This window comes from Xyrauchen texanus, chromosome 8, assembly GCF_025860055.1.
Source record: "Xyrauchen texanus isolate HMW12.3.18 chromosome 8, RBS_HiC_50CHRs, whole genome shotgun sequence".
Taxonomy (NCBI): Eukaryota; Metazoa; Chordata; class Actinopteri; order Cypriniformes; family Catostomidae; genus Xyrauchen; species Xyrauchen texanus.
In genome coordinates this window covers 47,313,470-47,340,254 of record NC_068283.1, presented here as the reverse complement: position 1 = coordinate 47,340,254, position 26,785 = coordinate 47,313,470, and the positions used below count along the sequence as shown (strand labels likewise).

General features: G+C 43.0%; 2 protein-coding genes across 2 annotated transcripts in view; one reads left to right on the top strand and one right to left on the bottom strand.

Annotated features, from left to right (window-relative positions):
• Positions 1-923: 923 nt before the first annotated feature.
• On the bottom strand, positions 924-8,769 carry LOC127648329 (GTPase IMAP family member 9-like). Its single transcript, XM_052132983.1, has 3 exons — positions 8,631-8,769; positions 3,865-3,922; positions 924-3,793 (listed from the first exon to the last, which is right to left on the bottom strand). Exons 2-3 carry the CDS (start codon positions 3,871-3,873, stop codon positions 2,855-2,857), a joined length of 948 nt encoding a protein of 315 aa, XP_051988943.1. The 5' UTR covers positions 3,874-3,922; positions 8,631-8,769; the 3' UTR covers positions 924-2,854.
• A 2,737-nt stretch (positions 8,770-11,506) lies between these two features.
• The window catches only part of LOC127648265 (interferon-induced very large GTPase 1-like), a 270,334-nt gene continuing 255,055 nt past the window's right edge, over positions 11,507-26,785 (top strand). The window contains 4 exon segments of the mRNA XM_052132850.1: positions 11,507-11,573; positions 12,447-12,560; positions 15,093-15,152; positions 15,356-15,862. Coding sequence (XP_051988810.1) covers positions 12,539-12,560; positions 15,093-15,152; positions 15,356-15,862 — 589 coding nt within the window. The 5' untranslated portion in view covers positions 11,507-11,573; positions 12,447-12,538.

Below are 26,785 nucleotides of genomic sequence, written 5' to 3'. Positions count from 1 at the left end.
CTGTCCCCCTCCACCTTGAAGGTTTATGTAGCTGCCATAGTGGCTCACCATGACGCAGTGGATGGTAAGTTGTTAGGGAAGCATGACCTGATCATCAGGTTTCTTAGAGGTGCGCGGAGGCTGAACCCTCATGGGCTATGCCTGTTCCCCTCATGGGATCTCTCCGTGGAACTCTCGGGCCTTCTGATAGCCCCGTTTGAGCCACTAGAGTCAGTCGAACTAAAAGCCCTCTCTTTTAAGACGGTTGGGTACCCGCAATCTTAATCTGTCCGCAACACTTGCCTGAAGATCGTTCTGGCAGATTCTCACGTCACCCTGAGACCCCGACCGGGCTACGTGCCTAAGGTTCCTACGCCCCCCTTCAGAGATCAGGTAGTGAAACTGTAAGTGCTTCCCCCAGGAGGAGGAAGACCCAGCATAAGCATTGCAGTGTCCGGTGCATGCTTTGCGCACCTATTTGGATCACACGCAGAGCTTCAGATGCTCTGAGCAGCTCTTTGTCTGCTTTGGTGGACAGTGGAAAGGGAATACTGTCTCCAAACAGAGGCTTGCCCACTGGATCGTGGACGCCATTGCGTTGGTCTACCGGATTTTCATTAGCTTAATTTACAACATTTATTTGATTTGATTGGTTTAAAATCAACCGTTGGACATCAAAAACAAAGATCTAATTGAAATTGTACAGTGTATAGTGTCAAACAGATGTTTAGGAAATTAAGTTGGCAGTTTTGTTGCTATTTAGCATTTTGGGAGAAAATTAAATCAATGGAGCCTTTTACCCTGTTGTACCCACTGATCACATCAATTACATCAATTTTACACTTGGCATAAAATATCTTGTAAAAACTTTCTGCATTAAATACATGGACATAATTAATCATGACAATTTGTATGATTTCAAAATGTAATTTATTGTTACACAACATGTATTAATCATGATACATACATCTGCACACTGAACTATAAGCTGCAAAGAGACAGAGAAAACATAATTGTCACTCATGCAGGAATCATTTTGTCTTCTATACGAATGACACATAGTAGTGGTCATGTGACAGGTGAACGAAAGACTCATACGGGACTCAGGAGGTGAACTAATCAATTTTGTTTCCTGTAGAGCTATGCAGCTGTCACGTGACTATTGAACGAAATTATTGAATACAGATTCATTCATTTTAATGAACGAGATTCAAAGATCCAAGTCAGTAAAATAATCCCATCTTCCCATCACTATCATGAAGAAATGGATCCTGGAGCACATATTAGTACATATGATGTAATTAGTTATATTTTATAGTTATAGTTCAAAGAAGCCGAAATCCATTATATAAGGAAAATAAACTAGTATTTAATATTCATTTATTTAAATATAGGATCAATTTAATTAATAACACCAAATATATTTTCGAGAAGCTACAGCAAACCTAAATTACATCTGAAATCTGTTCAGTTTTCATTGAATTCATTGATCACATTTGTTGACATTCAGATCACAAACAAAGATTACAGTTAGTGGAACATTAAGTCTATTAAAGCCAGCATCACACTAACAGACTAAATCATGCTCTTTTGGTTAAGGCTGTCACACTTGCAGTTTTGCAGAGATCTTGTTCTCATCAGTCAGAGGTATGACACAAGCTGCACTTGTATACATCTTACTAAAATCCATCCATCCATCCATCTTCAACCGCTTATCTGAATTCGGGTCTCAGGGGCAGCAGCTCCAGCAGGGGGCCCCAAACTTCCCTATCCGAGCCACATTAACCAGCTCTGACTGGGGGACCCCGAGGCTTTTCCAGGCCAGTGTGGAGATGTAATCTCTCCACCTAATCCTGGGTCTTCCCCGAGGCCTCCTCCCAGCTGGACGTGCCTGAAACACCTCCCTAGGGAGGCGGCCAGGGGGCATCCTTACCAGATGCCCAAACCACCTCAACTGACTCCTTTCGACGCAAAGGAGCAGCGGCTCTACTCTGAGCTCCTCACGGATGACTGAGCTCCTCACCCTATCTCTAAGGGAGAAGCCCTCCACCCTTCTGAGGAAGCCCATTTCGGCCGCTTGTACTCGCAACCTAGTTCTTTCGGTCATGATCCAGCCTTCATGACCATAGATGAGGGTAGGAACGAAAATGGACCGGTAGATCGAGAGCTTTGCCTTCCGGCTCAGCTCTCTTTTCGTGACAACGGTGCGATAGAGCGAGTGCAATACCGCCCCCGCTGCCCCCGATTCTCCGGCCAACCTCCCGCTCCATTGTCCCCTCACTCGTGAACAAGACCCCGAGGTACTTGAACTCCTTCACTTGGGGCAATACCTCCTTCCCTACCTGGAGTACGCACTCCATCGGTTTCCTTCTTAATAAAAGTAAATACTTTGATAATATCAAACAAACCAGATGTTGCTCAGGAATTTTTGAAGCCACTAACTCACGATGGACGAGGGATTAACAACCTCCTGCTGGCGGATGCTAATGCGCAGCTCGATGTACACCTACTGGCCAGCAACCATGTACATAAAGCCCAGGTAATGGGAGCCAGTTGGTACGTGCTGTGCAGTGTGTGATAACCTCACTCCTATGGCCTGAAGAGGGCACTAGCTACTGACACTAGAGGATGTAGCCTTTAGCCTCTTCGTAAGTGCCCACCTCCCACGCCAATTCGATTACAGCTCAGAGCGTGTCAAGCAGGGCCAGTTACACTCACACCTGAAAATCTGCAACTATAAAAAATAAATACAAATCTGCTAGTGTGCTGCTGGCTTTCACTAAAAAGAAAAATATTGATTTAAGATATTAAAATAATTCTCTTGCGAATTGAGCAGCACAGAGGCTACACCACAATCATATCACAACACATACTTTTAGGGCTGCCTTTGGAAAGAAACACTCAGTACAATGGCAATTACTAAAACAGCCAGTCCACCAAAAACTGCGGCAAGTATAATAAAGAGGCGATACTTTTGAGAAAACCGTTTGCATCCATTGCCAGTTTCTGTGACTTTATGAACTTCTTCTAGTTCTTTTGATCTCTGCGCATATTCTGTCCTCACACGAATCTCTGTCTCTCTCCTGACTCTCTCTAATTCCCGTTGATGTTCTCTCTCTATCCTCTCCTTCTCTCTTCTTGGTTCCTCTAAGATCCGTCTCTTCTCTTCTTCAACTCTTCTCTCAGTTCTCAGCAGCTTCTTCAGACTGTAGCAGGTGTTTGTGTTATTAGACACCATTCTGTCGATCTTCTCCAGGAGTTCAGTCACCTGCCTTCTGTTTGATGGATCTTTATTGTTCATTGTACAATATCCTCCACCACAACGATTAACAAGATTAGACACTTCATTATTTCCTCTGATCAGTTCTCTTACTGCTCTGTGTGTTTTATCTGCATGAGTAAAGAGGACTATAGTATATCTGAACACTTCTACACCAAACATCTGTTCAAACCACTCCACAAACTCCTTCTCCTGTTTAGTGAAAGTGTTTAAAGGAAGGAAAAGCAAGATTGCATGAACACCTGGAGAAGATGATTCAAGAGCTCTCTTCAGTTCAGAGTCTGAATCAAAGTCTCTATCAGTGGAGAACTTAAAGTCTGGAGTATCAGTAACTGTCACTCTTCTGTTATTAACAGTATCAGTGTGTGTTTGACATCGTCTGGTCACTGATGAAGAACTCATTTTTGACTGAAACACAGAAGCATTAAAGATGGTGTTTCCTGTTGAGCTTTTTCCAAGTCCAGTTTTGCCGATCAGCAGCAGTCGACGATCATCATGTTCCTCCTCTCTCATCCGCACTGTGTTCGGCACACTCTGAAACACAAAGTCAACATAGTACACATATAATTGGACAATAGTCACAGAAGAAAAAAACAATCGCTCACCTGATACATGATTTCAGGGTACTTTTCTCCTTACTTGAAGACACTTCCTGCAAGATAACTGAGGAACAACCAAAAAGTTTAGATTCACAGGATACTTATACATGAAATGTGTACATAATATATAGGAATTTTCCTTAATTTCTGTCAATTATTTGACACTTTGTTTTACAGCGTCATTGTTACACATATTTCAAGTCTTGACGATATTAATAACAGTAAATTATGCACAATTACAAGCAACTAACTCTGAACCAAACCCTTCCCCTAACCGTTAACCTAAAGGAAGTCCATGCTGCTAATTAATATCGTCATTATGTATTAGTGTAATTACACAGTAACAATGGGGGCCACGATATTTGTTTGCTCATATCATATAAAAAATGCATAAAAGCGTTTATTTATACACAATTTTAGCATACTTCTACAACTTCATGTAAACAATATTATGTCACTGTGAAATAATTCAGCTCCTATTTCGGAAACCTCCACAATACAACCTCCACAACACAACCTCCACAACACAACCTCCACAACACAACCTCCACAACACAACTTCCACAACACAACCTCCACAACACAACCTCCACAACACAACCTCCACAACACAACTTCCACAACACAACCTCCACAACACAACCTCCACAACACAACCTCCACAACACAACCTCCACAACACAACCTCCACAACACAACCTCCACAACACAACCTCCACAACACAACCTCCACAACACAACCTCCACAACACAACCTCCACAACACAACCTCCACAACACAACCTCCACAACACAACCTCCACAACACAACCTCCACAACACAACCTCCACAACACAACCTCCACAACACAACCTCCACAACACAACCTCCACAACACAACCTCCACAACACAACCTCCACAACACAACCTCCACAACACAACTTCCACAACACAACCTCCACAACACAACCTCCACAACACAACCTCCACAACACAACCTCCACAACACAACCTCCACAACACAACCTCCACAACACAACCTCCACAACACAACCTCCACAACACAACCTCCACAACACAACCTCCACAACACAACCTCCACAACACAACCTCCACAACACAACCTCCACAACACAACCTCCACAACACAACCTCCCACAACACAACCTCCACAACACAACCTCCACAACACAACCTCCACAACACAACCTCCACAACACAACCTCCACAACACAACCTCCACAACACAACCTCCACAACACAACCTCCACAACACAACCTCCACAACACAACCTCCACAACACAACCTCCCACAACACAACCTCCACAACACAACCTCCACAACACAACCTCCACAACACAACCTCCACAACACAACCTCCACAACACAACCTCCACAACACAACCTCCACAACACAACCTCCACAACACAACCTCCACAACACAACCTCCACAACACAACCTCCACAACACAACCTCCACAACACAACCTCCACAACACAACCTCCACAACACAACCTCCACAACACAACCTCCACAACACAACCTCCACAACACAACCTCCACAACACAACCTCCACAACACAACCTCCACAACACAACCTCCACAACACAACCTCCACAACACAACCTCCACAACACAACCTCCACAACACAACCTCCACAACACAACCTCCACAACACAACCTCCACAACACAACCTCCACAACACAACCTCCACAACACAACCTCCACAACACAACCTCCACAACACAACCTCCACAACACAACCTCCCACAACACAACCTCCACAACACAACCTCCACAACACAACCTCCCACAACACAACCTCCACAACACAACCTCCACAACACAACCTCCACAACACAACCTCCACAACACAACCTCCACAACACAACCTCCACAACACAACCTCCACAACACAACCTCCACAATACAACCTCCACAATACAACCTCCACAACACAACTTCCACAACACAACCTCCACAACACAACCTCCACAACACAACCTCCACAACACAACCTCCACAACACAACCTCCACAATACAACCTCCACAACACAACCTCCACAACACAACCTCCACAACACAACCTCCACAATACAACCTCCACAACACAACTTCCACAACACAACCTCCACAACACAACCTCCACAACACAACCTCCACAACACAACTTCCACAACACAACCTCCACAACACAACCTCCACAACACAACCTCCACAATACAACCTCCACAACACAACCTCCACAACACAACCTCCACAACACAACTTCCACAACACAACCTCCACAACACAACCTCCACATACAACCTCCACAATACAACCTCCACAATACAACTTCCACAACACAACCTCCACAATACAACTTCCACAACACAACCTCCACAACACAACCTCCACATACAACCTCCACAATACAACCTCCACAATACAACTTCCACAATACAACCTCCACAATACAACTTCCACAACACAACCTCCACAACACAACTTCCACAATACAACCTCCACAACACAACCTCCACAATACAACTTCCACAACACAACCTCCACAACACAACCTCCACAACACAACCTCCACAACACAACCTCCACAACACAACCTCCACATACAACCTCCACAATACAACCTCCACAACACAACTTCCACAACACAACCTCCACAACACAACCTCCACAACACAACCTCCACATACAACCTCCACAATACAACCTCCACAACACAACTTCCACAACACAACCTCCACAACACAACCTCCACAACACAACCTCCACAATACAACCTCCACAACACAACTTCCACAACACAACCTCCACAACACAACCTCCACAACACAACCTCCACAACACAACCTCCACAACACAATTTCGGGATCTTCGGAGGACTGAGGAGATTGGAGCTTTAAATTTAATATCTAAATTTCTATCATTAATTATTTCAACGCCATATCGGGACACTGGCGGCTTCAGTTCTCACCAATGGAAAAGAGCGAAGGGGCGTCGGCCATTTTTTTTACAGTTTATGGCTTATCCGGACAGGAATGTCCGCGTTACAGATGTGATTGTTGTCTAGATGTGGGTGTTACAGAAGTTTGAACACATTAACTAAGGTGTTAAAATGAGCATACCTTAAAATAAAAATGTCATCACATTTAAAAATGATTTTCAAATAACTAGTTTATATTTGGATTTAATTTATTATTAATTATGCATGATAAATTACTTATTTTAAAAAGCCAATTCAAATAAATGTCACATGAGTTTATAGAAGTGGCTGCTTATAATAAACCCACTGAAATATACAAGACCAATCAGTGAGTTATGAAATTATGACATCACTGATGCTGATTTTACAGTGGCCGGTCAGGTCCAAATACAGGAGGATTAAATGACAGGCAACATCATAGTTAACTTCAGTTAATACACTATAAACTAACAACTATTGTAATTGTAACAATTGTAATCAATATTAATAAATGTATTGTTCATTGTTAGTTCATGACATCTATTATCTAATGTTAACAAATAGATGTTGTATAGTGTGAATTAAACTATATTTGTTAAATTAATTATTAAATGTTATTAAGGTAATTATTATAGTTAATAAAAATCACGATTAGTTAATTAAACTGTATATGTGTTTTTGTGTATTTGTCAAATACAGAAATTAAACATTATTTTTGAACGTTGATGGAATAACCGTTTGATTGTTGACGGAATAACCTTCAATAGCACATCTGCTTCATAAAGGACTCGCATTAACACACACACACACACACACACACACACACACACACACTATACACACACACACACACACTACACACACACTCACACACACACTACACACACGTTGTGTTTGTACACACACGTTGTGTTTCCATGTTTTATGGGGACTTTCCATAGACATAATGGTTTTTATACTGTACAAACTTTATATTCTATCCCCTAAACCTAACCCTACCCCTAAACCTAACCCTCACAGAAAACTTTCTGCATTTTTACATTTTCAATAAAACATCATTTAGTATGATTTATAAGCTGTTTTGCCTCATGGGGACCCACAGAAATGTCCCCACAAGGTCAAAAATTTATGGGTTTACTATCCTTATGGGGACATTTGGTCCCACAAAGTGATAAATACAGCCACTCTCACACACACACACACACACTACACACACACACTCTATACACACACATACACACTCTATACACACACACACACACACACACACACACTATACACACACACACACACACACACACACACTACACACACACTCACACACACACACACACTACACACACACACACACACACACACACACTCACACTCTCTCACACACACACACACTCACACACTACACACACACTCACACACACACACTACACACACACACTCTATACACACACATACACACTCTATACACACACACACACACACACACACTATACACACACACACACACACACACACACACACACTACACACACACTCACACACACACTACACACACTCACACACACACACACACACACACACACTCACACACTACACACACACTCACACACACACTCTCACACACACACACTCACACACAGATTATTCTCTGGTACATTTTTGTTAAAATCTTACTCACACCAGTGCAGCCTATTGAGCACAAAGTCTTCCCTAAATGTGTCGTGTTTATGGCGTAATGAACATAACTGCACAAAAGAATATAATTAAATGACACATTGTGTTACACACTACTGTAAATATCAACGCATTTAAATGTACTTACAGAGAAGCACACACGCAGTCCAGCTCAACTGTCTTCCTTCTGAGGTGAACTTCAACGAAATGTCAAAAAAGTAACTTCTATATTTAACACGTCTAAGACAGGAGGGAGCGCTGTCTGTCTGTCGGCGGAGGATCCTCGTGTTTGAAGGAGCAACAACATTATAGCTTGTAAGTGGCTGTACCGTGACCTGTTTAAGTGTGTGCGCGCGCGTGCGTGCGTGCGTGCGTGTGTGTGTGTGTGTGTGCGCACAATACATAACATAAAAAAACCTCTGAATTTGTTACAATGGGATGCTGGTAGCACACACAACTTAATGGTATAAAAAAAGGTTTATTTTTTTTTCAACCATTTCATTTACATTTATGAATTTGGCAGACTGCTTTTATCCAAAGCGACTTACAGTGCACTTATTACAGGGACAATCCCCCCGGAGCAACCTGGAGTTAAGTGTCTTGCTCAAGGACACAATGGTGGTGACTGTGGGGATCAAACCAGCAACCTTCTGATTACCAGTTCACACATCTGCACCAAAAATACCATTAAAGTCTGTGATGTTGTGAGTTGTTTCTATCACTCTGCAATTTCTTAATCCACTTGGTAAAAGCGAGGTGATTTTAGGGGCTGGATTACACTACAACACTTTCACAATCTGAACAGAATATATTAATGAATACAGACAAACAACTGGACATTCACACACTAAACCACTGAGGATTACTCCGGCTGTCAAGATGATCCAATCACAAATTCATGTGAAAACACACAACCCCATTCTAGTGACACATGACTGATGTAAACAAATATGGATGCATGGGAGCACCGCCACTGATGTTGATGCTTGTCTCAATAGAAACGGTGCAAGCACATTTGGGTGAGATCTTGGGTGTAAAGATGGAGACTGCAATGAGAGCTGATGTTTAGCTTTATTCTGAGTGATCTCCATTTCTTCATGGTCCAGTGTCATGGCCACAAGTGGCTGATTTCATCTGTTTGACTTCAGACTTCAGAGTAACAACAATCATCGTTAACTTGTCTCAACCTGTCCTAACTTCACACATGCTCAAACCGTTAATGTTACTCAGTTGGGGAACACACTTTTAAAAGTGTATTTATTTATTTATTTATTTCCGCCTCTCACCATATCAACCCACAGAGGTTGCCGAGATGCAACAGGAGTTCGCAGATGTGTTTTCCCTCTACCGGGTCGTACAAACCTCATCCAGCACCACATCGAGACCGAACCGAGAGTGGTGGTACATAGCCGTCCCTATCGCTTGCCCGAGCACAAAAAGAAAATGGTTCGGGAAGAAATAGATGTGATGCTTGATATGGGGGTAATAGAGGAATCCCACAGTGACTGGTCCAGCCCGGTTGTTCTTGTCCCCAAGAGCGACAGGTCTGTACAGTTCTGTGTGGATTATAGAGAAGTCAGCATGCTGTCTAAATCTGACGCATACCCGATGCCCCGTGTTGATGAGTTTCTTGATCTTGATTTTTGGTGAGTTTATAATTAAAATATGTTTTATCTCGCCTCCTCCTTTCCATTAATACATTTACAAATTTGTAAACAAGTTAATGTGCATTTGTGAATTATTTATCAACTACTGTACAGTGTGCTTATTTCTAGAAAAATAAAGAAATGACTTTTCATATTTGGATGGGTGATATAGTAATACTGTGGTGGGGCTCAATTTCATGACCAAGCCCACAGTCTGACCTGGTCAGTGTGTTACATCAGATTTTATAATGTCAAAGGTAAAAATATACATCAAATAAAAGCAAAGCCTTCCTGATTTTTTATTTTAATTTGTATTATTCCTCACAACTGAGCAGAATGTTTCTGGTTTAAAGCTATCGTAACAGATGTGCTTACGGTATGTTTCAATGAGGCAGTATTCAGCAGTCCTTGTGGCTTCATTCAGTGGCTGTGGACAACCTCATCTTAGTTTGTGTGCGGTTCAAGAATGAGGAACATCATCCTAGATTGTTTTCTGTCTTCAGGAATGAAGAACAGTTTGACTTCTTCATTCCAGAAATGTTGCATGAGTAAAGGTCAAACTTGCTTGTGCAGATTCCTTTAAATGAAACAACATTTACAAACAAGTAAGAAAGGGAGAAAACACCCTATAGTGGTCATCTTTTTATTATTATTATTATTTTGTTTGTATTCACTTCTCATTTCTGCCAAAAAGACTAGAGGGAAAAATAATAATATGAATATAGTGATAGAATAGTTTATTTGGCATAAGCCTCATCATGTGGCTCAAACAGCCTGACTTCTCCAAAACCGGTTTGAGAGAAACTGTAAGTTATGATGGGAAGATGATTTCTTTGCTCTTTTTGAACTCACATGAACAATCGTGACTTTATATCATGTATATGCAGCAAGCTAAACATTTAATTTACATTTACATTTATGCATTTGGCAGATGCTTTTATCCAAAGTGACTTTCAGTGCACTTAATCTGATTGGCTGGTTTGATGAAACTTCTCTGAAGAGAAGCTCACTGGATCAGTCTGCCTTCAGTCTTGTTCATAAGGTAACACATTGATATAATGTATGCATTTGAAGATTAAATAATCACCGGATTTGCCCAAGTTTGCCAAGTTAGTGATATCAAATCATTTAAAGAAGAGTTTTGTTTGAGGCATGTAGCAGAAAATAAAGCGGATATCCATGAGCATAACTGCATATTCTGCTTTCTTTCCTTAGTTATGTCTCTAAAGTTCTCCATGATAAAGGTTCATCTGTGCAGTACTTAGACTCTGTACATATTTTCTTGTGTCACGTTCTTTGTTCCTGTTGAACCTGCACATACCTGCACATACCTGACCAGAGACAAAAGTCAGCAAAACCTGTCCAACCTGACTGACTCCGCCCACAGAGACTTCTTCCTGTTCTTGTAGAGAGAATAAGAAACTTAAAGAAACCTCCACACACAGGTAATGAATGTCTTCTTTATATTTGCTGTATGACATTGAAATATGAGATAAACACTATAAAATGAGTTCAGTTTAATAATTATGTGATTAATGACTTTGAGTTGCAGTAATATCAGTGTTTCACGTTCATCTTCTGTCACAGAACCGTCTCAAACAGAAATCTCTGTGTAAAATATTGAGTTCAGTGTTGGATGAATGACATGAAGTCTTCCGCTAATGTTCAGTTTATTAATGTAACAAGTTCAATTATAAATAAATACATGAATTCTGCTTAGAGATAAATGTTGTACATCATCCTGAATCTATGGTCAACAAAATACAAAAATACTCAGTTATGGAAATGATTTGATGTTAAAGACATTAATCTGTCCTGAAGCCTGACGAAACAATGTACAAACAAGCTCTTTAGATACTAGACAAAATGTCAAACAGGTTTCATCACGGTTGTATTTTATTTAATGATTACTTGAGTGGGTGAGTTTTAAATGATGTGTTCAGTAGTTTCATTGTCATTTTCATCCTTTGACATCAACCTGCCCAGACAACAGATTAAAATGTGTCATTATGGCTAAATCTAGCACATTTACATCAGTGAGATGTTTGATTAATGTTTAATGTCCCTGACAAACAAACACATAAATGAAATTTTATTAAATGTGAAGTCATTTATTGCATCAAGGTGCAGAACAAATACACAGCATCACTTGAGTACAATCATTCATTTTTCAGCAGTTCAGGAGAGTTTGTTTATATGCGGTATGAATGTATGTAAGAGAGAGATAACCATGATAACCCCCAAAATGTTTTTAGAATAATAGAACTGCACTAACTATAATAAATAAATAATAAATAAATGACTGTAATCTCTTCCAGGGTGAAGGAATTAATAGAGAGCTGTAAGGAGTCAGAGAAGACAACCAACTGAAGACTAAAGAAAGAAACATAGTAGAGAAAGGAAAATCAACATGTCTGACACTGCAAGTGGAGGTGAGATACATGGAGAAATTAGAGCTCTTAATAAATGTTTGGGAGGAATTTGATTCAATAGAATTCAAATTCATAAAATAAAGACTAAAAGATGTTTATTGAAGTACTAAACAGCAGCATCAATATCAAATGATTTGACCAAATGAGAGCTGGCAGAATACAAGGTAGAATACTGTATGTTACAATATCATACATTTGTATACATGTAGTAATTCCTTACTACATGTTTAATAAAAGTGAAGATTTTTTTTTTGGTAGCTCATAATTACACTTTTACTAATATTGCTGTTTGGAAGAATTGTTGTCCCTGTTGTCTTTTGTTTTTGTACTTTTATGTTGACATTCTTGTTTAGTTCCTGTTTCCTGTTAGTTTTGTAGTCCTTTGTAGTTTTATTCCTTGATTGGTTCTCCCTGATTTATTTCTCATTCCCTGATTGTTTCCCCAGGTGTTCCTCGTTCCCTTTGTTCCTTTGTTCCCTTGTGTATTTAAGCCCATGGTTTCCCTGTTTCCTGTGTCAGTTCTCGCATGTTTAGCTTTCATGTTCTGTGCTTGGTTCCCAGTGTTTTTCTTTTCCTTTTGCTCCGGGTTAACTTGTTTGTTTTTCAGTTTAACAAAACTGCGTTTAGATTCTTATTCCTTGCCTGCCTCGTCACAGAAAAACTGACCAAAAGATGGATCTAGCAGCGGTCTTTATCCGGTTGAGCCGAGCGTACCTCCCTATCGTTGAATACTCTCATCTGTTCAGCACCATAGTCAGATGCACTGGTTTTGCTGATGGCCACTTAAAGTCCGTATACCAGATCGGCCTCCTTGCCAATGAATGGAGGGAATTACCGGAGACCGGGAACTACACGTGGAGTACATTAATTTAATTAACCCGACTTACTAGCGGCAAATTCTACAGCGGCTCCACCTCCTGACCCAGTCCCTGTTCTGTGGCCACCTCCTGACCCAGTCCCTGTCCTGTGGCCGCCTGCCAGGCCTTCTGACCCAGTCCCCGTCCTGTGTTCTGACCCAGTCCCCGTCCTGTGGCCGCCTCCCAGGCCGCCTGAACCAGTCCCCATCCTGTGGCTGCCTCCCAGACCCCCTTACCCAGTCCCCATCTTGTGGCCGCCTCCTGACCCAGTCCCCATCTTGTGACCGCCTCCCAGGCCTTCTGACCCAGTCCCCGTCCTGTGGCCACCTTCCAGGCCTCCTGACCCAGTCCCCGTCCTGTGGCCGCCTCCCAGGCCCCTTGACCCAGTCCCCATCCTGTGACTGCCTCCCAGGCTGCCTGACCCAGTCCCCGTCCTGTGGCTGCCTCCCAGGCCCCCTGGCCCAGACCCCGTCCTGTGGCCACCTACCAGGCCCCCTTACCCAGTCCCCATCCTGTGGCCACCTCCTGACCCAGTCCCCGTACTGTGGCCGCCTCCTAGGCCTTCTGACCCAGTCCCTGTACTGTGGCCGCCTCCTAGGCCTTCTGACCCAGTCCCCGTACTGTGGCCGCCTCCCAGGCCTCCTGACCCAGTCCCCATCCTGTGACTGCCTCCCAGGCTGCCTGACCCAGTCCCCGTCCTGTGGCCGCCTCCCAGGCCCCCTGACCCAGACCCCTTCCTTTGGCCGCCTCCCAGGCCCCCTTACCCAGTCCCCATCCTGTGGCCGCCTCCTGACCCTGTCCCCATGCTGTGGCCACCTCTCAGGCCTTCTGACCCAGTCCCCATCCTGTGGCCACCTCCCAGGCCTTCTGACCCAGTCCCCATCCTGTGGCCGCCTCCTGATCTAGTCCCCATCCTGTGGCCGCCTTCCAGGCCTCCTGACCCAGTGCCCATCCTGTGACCGCCTCCCAGGCCCCCTGACCCAGTCCCCATCCTGTGGCTTCCTTCCAGGACCCCTGACCCAGTCCCTGTCCTGTGGCTTCCTCCCAGGCCCTGTGACCCGGGTGACCGCCTAATTTGTTCTGGTCCCCATGGTCTCCTGGCCGCCTGCCTGATCTGCTCCCTGACCTTGCCATGTTCCTCTGATCTCCTTGCCCCTTGTGCCACCTTGAACTGCCTGTTTGCCCCTTGTGCCCCCCCCCCGAACCTCATGTTTTCGCCTTCACTCCATGGACGATTTGTTTTTGTGCTTTTTGGAGCATCTGGAATCTGCTACTTAAAGCATTGGCTCTGTCATATTCCCTGTTGTCTTTTGTTTTTGTACTTTTATGTTGAAATTCTTGTTTAGTTCCTGTTTTGTAGTCCTTTGTAGATTTATTCCTTGATTGGTTCTCCCTGATTATTTCTCATTCCCTGATTGTTTCCCCAGGTGTTCCTCGTTCCCTTGTTTGTTCCCTTGTGTATTTAAGTCCATGGTTTCCCTGTTACCTGTGTCAGTTCTTGCATGTTTAGCTTTCATGTTCTGTGCTTGGTTCCCAGTGCTTTTCTTTTTCTTTTGGTCTGGGTTAACTTGTTTGTTTTTCAGTTTAATAAAGCTGCGTTTAGATTCTTATTCCTTGCCTGCCTCGTCACAACCAGATAAATGTAATATATATATTTATATTTCTTTTTTTGCAGTGACTCTTGAATTTAAGCCTACTAGAAGGAGAAGGTGGAGCTGTGAGGCACCCCCTTCAAGTAAGTCTTTGGATAGATGAACATGAAGTGAACAGTATATGGAAATTATGATCCGTTTTATCACTTTCATAAGAGATGTGCCAAATTTAACCTCAAGTGCACTGGTGGATTGTTAATTTCTCTTGGTGATGATGGGATACAGTAACATTTTTAAAGATTTTGGTGTCAAAGTGTTATAGAGTACATGTGACAATTTGTTCCAGTGAGTGATTTGAGGATTGTTCTGCTGGGGACGAATGCTTCAGGAAACAGTCGAGTGGGGAACTTCCTGTTAGGAAGAGCAGCGTTTGAGACTGAAGAACCTCCAGATGTTGTACAGAGAGTTGGAGGAAAACACATGACAGTCATCAACACTCCAAACATCTCACTCCATCAGATGACACAGAGAGTGAGAGAGTGTGTGTATCTGTCTGCTCCAGGACCTCATGTGATCCTTCTGGTACTGAAACATGATCAGTGTTCAAGAGAAGAGAAAGAGTGTGTGGAGATGCTGCTCAACTCTTTCTCTCACACTGTTTATCAGCACACCATGATGATCACCACACACGAGTCACACACTCAAGTCAATGACATTATACAGGAAATCATTCACAAATGCAACGACAGACACTTCAGACTGGAGATAAACAGCACTCCTGCTCAACTGATGGAGAAATGTGAAGAGATTGTACACAGTAATGGAGGACGACATCTGATCTGCGGTGAAAGAGGTGAGTGTGAACCTGTCTGATGTTGTCTCTCATCAGCAGGCCCAGATGTCAGCAGAATTTCTTTATTTTTTATTTGCACTTATTTTGAGGTAGAATCTGCAGAATTTATTTAATTGTAGTGGAATGTGTTAAATGGAGCTGAGAATGCTATACTCTGGTTGGTAGTTGAAATCATAATCAGATTATCCAAAATATTTAATAAACAAGCAGGCAAGTTGCAGAGGATGTGTTCAGAACTTTGTTAATAACGGATTCTTAATCTTCCTCTAACAATTTCAGAGGGTGTGGAGCTAAATCGGATTCTGTGTGGCAGTAAAAGAAAAATTAAAAGCCTCCATATCAAACTATTTGTAATGAAAATTGTCCTATAATATTATAAACTATTAATATTTATAAATATTATGTATTATATTTTATGATATAACGGTCCCCACCATCAGAGTACCATTGGTAGACAACCTCCTCCTTTCATTTGTCTTTATAAGTGTCAAAATTGAGGTCCCAAACGCAAGAATGCAAAAATAAGGATTTTATTAACAAAACCAAGAACATAAAACTCTCACAGGAGAGAAAAACAGCAAACCAATAAGGCAGCAAAAGTTAAAGACCAACATTAAAAAACATGACTTATAAAATGATCTGACAAAGACAAGAGGGCTCAATATATAGAGGGAAAACACATGCGTAACCGGTGATGACAGTTAACACAACTTGGGGTGTTTCTCAGAGGCTGTCTACACTGAATGCGTCAGAATGTTCTGAACCACTTATTTGTCTTCTAAGTGCTTGCACATACAGCACACAATGGAACAGGGCTTATGTTTACTGTTGATGTGACCCATCCAGTGTAGACCGCTTCATTGATTATAATGTGTTCTATTTGCTTTCGATGGTGTAGACAGGGTGGCAGTGTCCGTTCTTATGTATTTTTACATTCTTGTGGTCTCGTGGACTCATCTGATGTCATCCTCTGCTGTTGAAGTTTGATTCCATTCATCAAGAATGCAAGCACAGAGACCTCATAAAATAACCCAGGTTTGTTCTTGATCAGGCACAATATAGAGGATGCATTGGATGGTGAATTATGGGCAAGAAACCGAAGTCATAGCAGTACTACGTTGGCAGTCAAAGGACATTTATTGATGTGTTTTCCCTCAAGAGTTGCCCTCTGTAGGCTTGTGGCAGTCTCACAGCTCGTTTGAGTACTTACACTCTGTCAACATTTGTTGTTTTGTTGGGCATCATTTTAGTTGGGAATCAAGCTATATTCGTGATACCTTTATTAGAAAGGAGCATGTTGTAGCTGTCTTATTTGATCTGGAGAAAGCCTATGACATGACATGGAAACATAGCATTTTAAAGGATCTGTATCGAATGAATTTGAGGTCACCTGCCAATCTTCATTGAAATTTATCAAACAGACTTTTTAGAGTAAAGATAGCAAACACCTTGACTTATCTACATAAACAATAACTTTGGGTACCTCAAGGTAATATTCTATCAGTAACTTTTTAGTATTTTTAATACTAAAAATGTTGTATTAAAATAGACAGCATTGCGAAATTCATTGGTTCTGATGTTCATTGTAGTTTATATGTAGACTACGTCTGCATTTGCTACAGAAGCAAGTACATGCATACTATTGAGTGAAAAACTCCAAATGAAGATATACAAAATGGACTCCAGGTTTAACATGAAACTATGTTGACCACCTCCCACTGACCATCAATGGTGCGAACGTGGAGCGATTCAGCAGCATAAAATTCCTGGGGGTGAACATCACAGGGGATCTCACCTGGACCACCAACAGAATATTAATATCCAAGAGGGCCTAGCAGTGCCTCCACTTCCTGCTTTGGCTGAAAAGAGCAAGTCTCCCTCCACTCATCCTCACCACATTCTACAGGGGCACTTCACATCATTCACACTACAGCAAACAGTGAATACAGTTGCAAAGATCATCTGTGTCCCTCTATGCAAAGCCAGCAAGTGCTCCAGCAAAGCCACCAGTATTGTGAAGGACACCACCCATCCCTCCCACAGTCTCTTCCAGCTCCTACAGTCAGGAAGACGTATCGGAGCATCCGAGCCCGCTCTCCCAGACTGCTCAATAACTTCTTCCCCCATGCTGTGAGAGCACTCAATACCAATAAAAATTACAACACCCCCGCCCCCCTCCCACTTCAATAATGTATGTTCCTTTTTTTGAACTGTTGACAATTCTTATGTGCAATACTGTGAGGGTGCTCTCTCTGTCTATCTACATACATTTCCTGTGTTTTTTAAGTATTAATGTATTCATGCCCTTAATGTCCTGTACTGTTTGCCCTGAATTTACTGTTTGCCTTTTCTTTGCACTGCTGTCTGTACTGTTGCAATACATCTGTTAATTGTCTGTAAAGTAAATGTATATAAGTTAGACCTATGTGTAATGTTTATATATGCAACACCGTGGTCCTGTGAGGCACAACATTTCATTCCCTTGTATGTCTCTACATTAGTAGAATGACAAAGATCACTTGACTTGATTTAGAATGGTTTCAAGTTCTCACAAACAAGAACTCTCTGCATGCATTTCTGCCAGCTCTGTTCGTTGCACAATGAACCAGAGTTGATTATGGATGGAGTCCCCATCAACGTCGTTAAAGAGAACAGGTTCCTTGGTATCAACATTGATAGTAAGCTGTCTTTTATCCCTCATATTAAATGATTGAAAAATAAATGTTTTAAAGCTATGAAGGTTTTAAATGTTTTATCAAAAACCAAATGGGAGCAGACAGTTCTACTCATGAACCTGTTTGCAACCTTGTTTTGCTCAAAGCTGGACCATGAAACCATCATTTATGGATCATCCAGGAGATCTATATAAATGACTTCTAGATACTGTTCACCACCAAGGTATTTGACTGGCCTTAGGAGCATACAGAACATCACCAATTCAAAGTTTGTATGTGTAAGTCAAATAAACCTTCCTTGGAAATCAGATGCCTAAAGCTGGCCCTACAATATGCAACCAAACTGAAAACAAAAAAGGAAAATCCAGCCTATCCAGCAACTCAACATTCCCAACTCAACATTCTCAACTCAACATTCCATACTATATGAAAGAAAACCAAGTCATATTCGTCCATTTGGCTTACGTATAAAAACCCATCTGGAGAATCTGAAAGTGGATTTAAATATTCTGGAGCTGACACATTTTTTCAAAATCCTCCCATGGGATCTCAAAAAGCCCAAAATCCATCTGGATTTAATGAGAAAAAAACTCATCCGAATGAGTATTACCATCAAATTCTGGACATATTCCAATAAACACAGATGGATCCAAATCTGGAAATCAAGTGGCAGCAGCCTTTGCAACAAGTCAACTGTGTCAACGCATATGCTTCCCTGACCAAAGTTCAGTTATTACTGCAGAAGTAAATGCTGTATTACTAGCACTGAAGTTCATTAGGACTGTTCCACAGAAATCCTTTTTAATATTGATAACTGATTGCAAATCATGTCTGGAAACATTGTAGTCTATAAAGAACACCCAGCAGTCATGAAGATTTTAAACAAATTGGCATCTCTGAAATCAAAGAATTTTTGGATTATTTTCTGCTGAGTACCTGGTCACTCAGGAATTTCTGGAAATGAACAAGCAGATAGAGGTGCCAAAGAAGTATTATCCTCAGAACCAGTAAAATACTGTATTCAACATTAAACATATACACTAAAAACAAATGGTAGTCGGAATGGGATCAGTATTTAAACAACAAATTACGCAAAATAAATCTTATTGTTGGGACAAGACGCATATTCCCATTTAATAATCATTGGGATCAAGTCACTTATACTCGGCATTAAAAAGGAAAGAATGAAAGTTCATCATTTTATGTAAATGTAACTAGTCACTAAAAGGAAAAAAAATCTTGCACTTTTATCCATTTTGAATACTATTCTGATGCTAGTGAAACTTTGTAATATGACACTTTTGTACCACTGTCTCCTTAAGATGATTTGCTCCAAAATGGTGCTATTTTTGTTTAAAAAGCCCGACTTTTGCAGCACAAAGACATCAGAGCAACCGGTGTTCGTGTCTACCATCGCCAGACACTACTGAAATATAAGACTCATGCAAAAAAAATGAGCGAACTGCAGAACGCTCACCCCGACGGATTGTTTATTGTCGCCGGAGATTTCAACCATGCGAATCTCAAGACAGTGCTCCCTAAATTCCATCAGTATGTGGACTTTGCAACAAGAGGGGCGAACGCGCTTGATCTTGTTTACACAAACATCCCAGGCGCGTACCGAGCGGAGCCTCGCCCACACCTCAGCTACTCAGACGACATCTCTGTTATGTTAATTCCAGCATACATACCGCTCGTCAGACACACAAAACCGCTTCAGAAGCAGGTGAAAACCTGGCCAGCAGGAGCCATCTCTGCTCTTCAGGACTGTTTTGAGTGTACTGACTGGCACATGTTCAGGGACGCTGCAACATATGGTGATTCTACCAACTTGGAGGAATACACAGCATCAGTGACCAGCTACATCAGCAAGTGCATTGATGATGTCACTTTCTCCAAGACCATCACCACACGCTCCAACCAGAAGCCGTGGATGACTGCGGAGGTGCGCATGCTGCTGAGGACCGGAGACTCTGCCTTCAGAGCAGGCGATAAGGCAGCCCTAAGAACAGCTAGGGCCAAACTGTCACAGGCAATCAGAGAGGCAAACTTCCAGGACAGCAGTGACACGCGGCGCATGTGGCAGGGCATCCAGGCCATCACCAACTACAGGACAACATCAGTTGCCTGTGACAAAGATGCCTCCCTTCCAGATGCGTTGAACGACTTCTACGCTGAAGTGCAGAACGACGTGGTGGCGAGGAAGACCAACCCTCCTCCCAACGACAAGGTGCTTACCACGGCAGATATGAGGAAAACTCTACGTAGAGTCAACCCACGGAAGGCTGCTGGACCAGACAACATTCCTGGCAGAGTGCTCAGAGGATGTGCAGACCAGCTAGCAGATGTTCTTACTGACATCTTCAACATCTCTCTGAGCAGCGCCGTCGTTCCAGCGTGCTTCAAGGCCACCACCATCATCCCATGCCAAAGAAGTCTTCAGTGTCCTGCCTCAACGACTACTGTCCCATCGCACTTACACCCATCACCATGAAGTGCTTCGAGAGGCTCGTCATGAGGCACATTAAGACCCAGTGACCCCCCCCTCACTAGACCCACTGCAGTTTGCGTATCGTCCAAACCGTTCAATGGACGACGCCATCGCCACAACCCTCCATCTGGCCCTCACCCACCTAGATAAAAAGGACTAATACGTTCGAATACTGTTCATAGATTTCGGCTCAGCATTCAACACAATCATTCCCCAGCACCTGATTGGAAAGCTGAACCTGCTGGGCCTGGACACCTCCCTCTGCAACTGGATCCTGGACTTCCTGACTGGGAGACCTCAGTCAGTCCGGATCGGGAACAGCATCTCCACCACCACCACACTGAGCATTGGGGCCCCACAGGGCTGTGTGCTCAGTCCACTGCTGTTCACTCTGCTGACTCACGACTGTGCAGCAATGCACAGCTCGAACCACATCGTCAAGTTCGCAGATGACACAACCACGTTGGGTCTCATCAGCAAGAACAACGAGACAGCATACAGAGAGGAGGTGCAGCGGCTAACGGACTGGTGTAGAGCCAACAACCTGTCCCTGAATGTCGACAAAACAAAAGAGATGGTTGTTGACTTTAGGAGAGCACAAGGTGAACACTCTCCGCTGAACATTGATGGCTCCTCTGTGGAGATCGTCAAGAGCACCAAATTCCTTGGTGTTCACCTGGCAGAGAACCTCACCTGGTCCCTCAACACCAGCTCTATCACCAAGAAAGCCCAGCAGTGTCTCTACTTCTTCGAAGGCTGAGGAAAGCACATCTCCCACCCCCCATCCTCACTACATTCTATAGAGGGACTATTGAGAGCATCCTGAGCAGCTGCATCACTGCCTGGTTTGGGACTTGCACCATTTCAGACAGCAAAGCCCTGCAGAGGATAGTGAGGACAGCTGAGAAGATCATCGGGGTCTCTCTTCCCTCCATCAAAGACATTTACAAAAAACACTGCATCCGCAAAGCAACCAGCATTGTGGACGACCCCACACACCCCTCACACAAACTCTTTACCCTCCTGCCATCTGGCAAGAGGTACCGGAGCATTCGGGCCCTCACGGTCAGACTGTGTAACAGCTTCTTCCCCCAAGTCATCAGACTCCTCAATACTCAGAGACTGGTTTGACACACACACACACACACACACACACACACACACACACACACACACACACACACACACACACACACACACACACACACACACACACACACACACACACACACACACACGTGTCCTGAGTTGCACTTTATAACTGGCTGCTACCTCAATAACTGCTATGTGCATAGAACACTATCTCATAGTATGTTATGTTTACGTTTTTAGAAACTGTCATCTTTTTGCACTACTGTGTACTGATCTCTCACTGTGCCTATTGTCCTGTTCATTGTCAGACATTTCTTGTACTGTCCCGTACTTTTTGCACATGTTTGCACGTGCACTTTATATAGGTATATATAGGTATTTTATATAGGTATTTTTATTTAGTTGTGTAGTCTCATTTGGTTCTGTGTTTGTCCTATGTTGTTTTTATGTAGCACCATGGTTCTGGAGGAATGTTGTCTCATTTCGCTGTGTACTGTACTAACTGTATATACGACAATAAAAACCACTTGACTTGACTTGACTTCGTATCAAGGGAATGAGGAAGCAGGAGCCAAGTAATCAGTCCATGTTCTTTTATATTTATTTTGATAAGCATTTTTCAATGCGCACAGCAATTCACACACAATAACACACACTGACAGCCTCGTGTGTCTCTTTCTCTCCCCTCTGGTGGTTCAGACTGCCCTTTTATGCCTCCCAGCTCTCACTGCAAACCCAGCTCCTTACCATTCTTCCACTCATGGCCTTAATCTCCACAGACGTCGCACAGCCACGTCCCATCACACATATCCCCTATTGCCCGACTCAGGCCATGGAGCCATCTGGTCTGTGACATACTCCCCATCCATTTCTAGAGAGGAAATCCGCCAGAACCATCTGTGCCCCTGGCCTGTGGACCACCTCTTACTTAAAATGCTGGAGAGCTAGATACCAATGGGTGATCTGTGCATTGGCATCCTTCATGCGATGGAGCCACTGGAGCATGGCATGGTCCGAATAGAGGGTGAAAGCATGCCCCAACAGATAGTAGCGGAGATTGAGGACCGCCCACTTGATGGCCAAACATTTTTTTATCATGCTGTACTTAGTCTAACTCAGTAAGAGTTTGTGACTAATTTACAGCATGGGATGCTCCTCCCCCTCCAACATCTGGAACAGTACCACTCCCAACCCCCTGTCCGATGCATCTGTCTGCAAGATAAAAGAGAGAGAGAAGTCAGAAGAGTGCAATAACTGCCTGTCGCTAAGCACAGATTTCACCTGTGTGAACGCGTTCTGACACGTTCCACTGGACCGGATCTGGTGCCTCCTTTTTAGTAATATCAGTCAGCGGGCTGGCAACGGTAGAATGCTTAGGCACAAACCTACGGTAATAGCCAATCAGCCCCAAGAACTGTCTCACCTCCTTTTTGGTCTTAGGTGTCGGGCAGGCTGCAATTGCTGCAGTCTTAACAATTTGGGGCCGCACCCGTCCATGATCCTAGTGGATGCCCAGATACAGTACTTCTACCAGTCTTAGGGTTTGCCGTGAGTCCCACCCATCTTAACAACTTCAGGACAGCTCTCAGATGCTGCTGGTGCCGCTGCCAGTCATTACTGTAAATAATGATGTCATCTAGATAGGCAGAGGTGTTAGCTGCATGTGGTCTGAGGATTCTGTCCATGAGCCACTGAAATGTGGCCAGGGCCCCAAACAAACCAAAAGAAAGGAAATTGCTGTACCCAAAACTGTGTGGAAGTATTGCAGTAATGCAGTATTTTCACTGGACATTGGAGTGCCAACATCATACCAATATCCCTTTGTCAAATCCAGGGTCAAATAAAAGCAAACCACTCCTAAACAATCAAGCATTTCATCAATTTGAGGCATTGGGTACGCATCAAATTTAGACACCGCATTGACTTTACTATAATCCAAACAGAACCGGACCAAGCTGTCACTCTTTGGAACCAGCACCACCGGGCTGGCCCAATCAATGTGGGACTCGCATGGCATTTAATTCTTCCTGATAAGTTTTTAATGGGTAGGGACAACATACCACTACCCCTGGGGTCATTTCGATATGGTTCTCGTATGACTGGGAAGAGGCTGGAAAAAGTCTAAGAATTCTCCATGCAACCTGGCAAACTCTTAGATTTGTGATGGTGAGATGTGGTCTCCACAAGTGACACAGGTGAATCGATCTGTGGCTTTTATGTTCACATCTGGTTTGAGCTCCTCCCTCTCCGGAAGGGATGTAAGGCAGACTTACCATTGCCTTACATCCCCTTACAATGGGATGTAAGGCAGACTTACCATTGCCTGTGACTTACCGGCAATGGTAAGTCACAGGTACGCCTCTCTCCATGATTTTAGGATGTTGAGGTGGTAAATCTGACTTGCCCCACCTCTATCTGTTCATTTCACCTCATAATTGATTTCCCCAACTCACCGTGTGATCTCAAAGAGTCCTTGGGACTTGCTCAGTAATTTAGAGCTTGATGTGTGGAGCAATTCAAGGACTTTATCTTCCAGTGTAAATTCCCATTGCATGTGCTACTATTATAGCTGGTGTGTGTGGTGAGCGTACTGGTGCACTATGACTGCTGTTGCATCATCCAGGTGGATGCTGCACACTGGAGCCCCCTATACTATGTATAACGCTTTGAGTGCCTCAAAAAGCGCTATATAAATGTAAGGAATTTATATTATTATTATTATTTATTATACAGCCGGCTTTGACGTTCTTTAGCCTAGAGTAAATTCTCCTGTGTTAATTGCCACAGTATGTGGAGTTTTGCTCTCAGGTCAAAAAGTTATTGAATTTAGTTTTTGATGTTTCAAGGTTCCTCCTCACAATTTTCCCATAGGATGTTGAGCACACCACACTGTTGATGCTCGTAAAATAATTAAATTGGGGAGAACCCCGTGGATTCTTGCGAAACCTCTCAAACTGCAAATAATTGGGGCCTGAATCACTTTTTCCAATTTCGAGTGTCTTTGTGCACAAACTTTCGAATCATATTCTTTAGGGTCTGATTAAATCACTCGACCGAGCCATTCGTTTGGTTAACACTGGAATAATTTTAATCCCCAACAATTCGTACAGTTTGCATAATGTACATATACGTATGTAGAGCCCTTATCAGAAAGAATTTATTTCGGAATCCACACTTGGGAGATTACTCTGAAGAGTGCCTCCTCAACACTTCATGCTGAGATTGCACAGAGGCACTGCTTCCGGATATCGCATTGTTTAGACCACCAGAATGAACACAAAGCAATGCCTGCATGCTGTCCGCTCTAATGGCCTGACATGGCAATTCTTTCGAAAGAGACCTCAATCAATGGAAGTGGGTGCAATGGTGCTTTTGGGGTGGCCACATGATTCACCAGCTGACATTCACGGCATGCCACACACCACCTGCAAACATCCCTGCAAATGCCCGTTCAATAGAAACAGGCCACAGATGGTTTAGTGTTTTTCCTGCCCTAAGTGACCTGCCATCAGATTATAATGAGCCATCTGGAATAATGTTTCCCAACGGCTCTTCTGTACTAACAATTGGTTGTATCCTCCTTTGTCTTCTAGTCCTATTCCGGTTGCTGCCAGCACACTGCACAAGTCTGTGTTTGTAGCTTGCAAGCCTGAATAGCATAGCTTATTCTTGCTTATTTATGTTCATCATTTTATCATTTGCCAATTTACTGTGTGCTTCAGGTGTTTCCACTTTTCTACTGTTTAAACTGGGTGTATTTTACCGCGCAAACCCATTTTCTCTCTTTTTTCCGGTTGTCTACATCTTGCTTGTTTTACATAGATTATTGTGTCAATCTCAAACATCTGATGATTGATCATACAGCGAGCAACACACACACACTTTGGATCCGGCTGAAGAGCCCCTGCAGCAGAATTTGAGTGACGTCTTGGCGGCATACTTACTCAGCAAAGTGACACCACTCTCCCATTCCTGTTAGGATTTCCAATCGATTTTCCCCACTCAGTGATGCACCCACTGAGAATTATGAAAGAGCCTTAATAAGTGGTGATTCTATGGTATGGAACATGGAAATAGAGACTCCAGCCACCATTGTTAAATACATTTCTGGGACTCGAGTGTCTGACATCAGATCAAATTTACAAGTTCTGTCTAATACTAAATGTAGATATTCTAAAATTGTTATTCAGGCCAGCACCAATGATGTCTGGCTTCGCTAGTCAGAGATCACTAAAGATAAAATTAAAGAGGTGTGTGAACTTACAAGAGTTTGTCAGACACTGTAACATGCTCTGGCCCCCTCCCTGCTCAATGAGGTGACGAGGTTTATAGTAGATTAGTGTCACTGAATGGCTGGATGTCTGAGTGTTTTCTGGAGAATAGCATAGGATTTATAGACAATTTGAAGAATTTTGGGGGTAGACCTGACCTGCTAAAGAGAGACAGAATCCATCCCTACAGGGATGGTGACACTCTCCTCTCTAGTAATTTGGCTCATAGCATTAAGAGTTATATTATTATAGCATTTGACTAACTGGGGCCCAGGTCAGTTAGCAGACACATGGATTAATCCAAATGTCTGCTAGCTCCCTTGAGACATCATACAGGTCACCCAAACTACAACACATAGAGACTACTGTATCACCTATAACATATAGAGTCTGT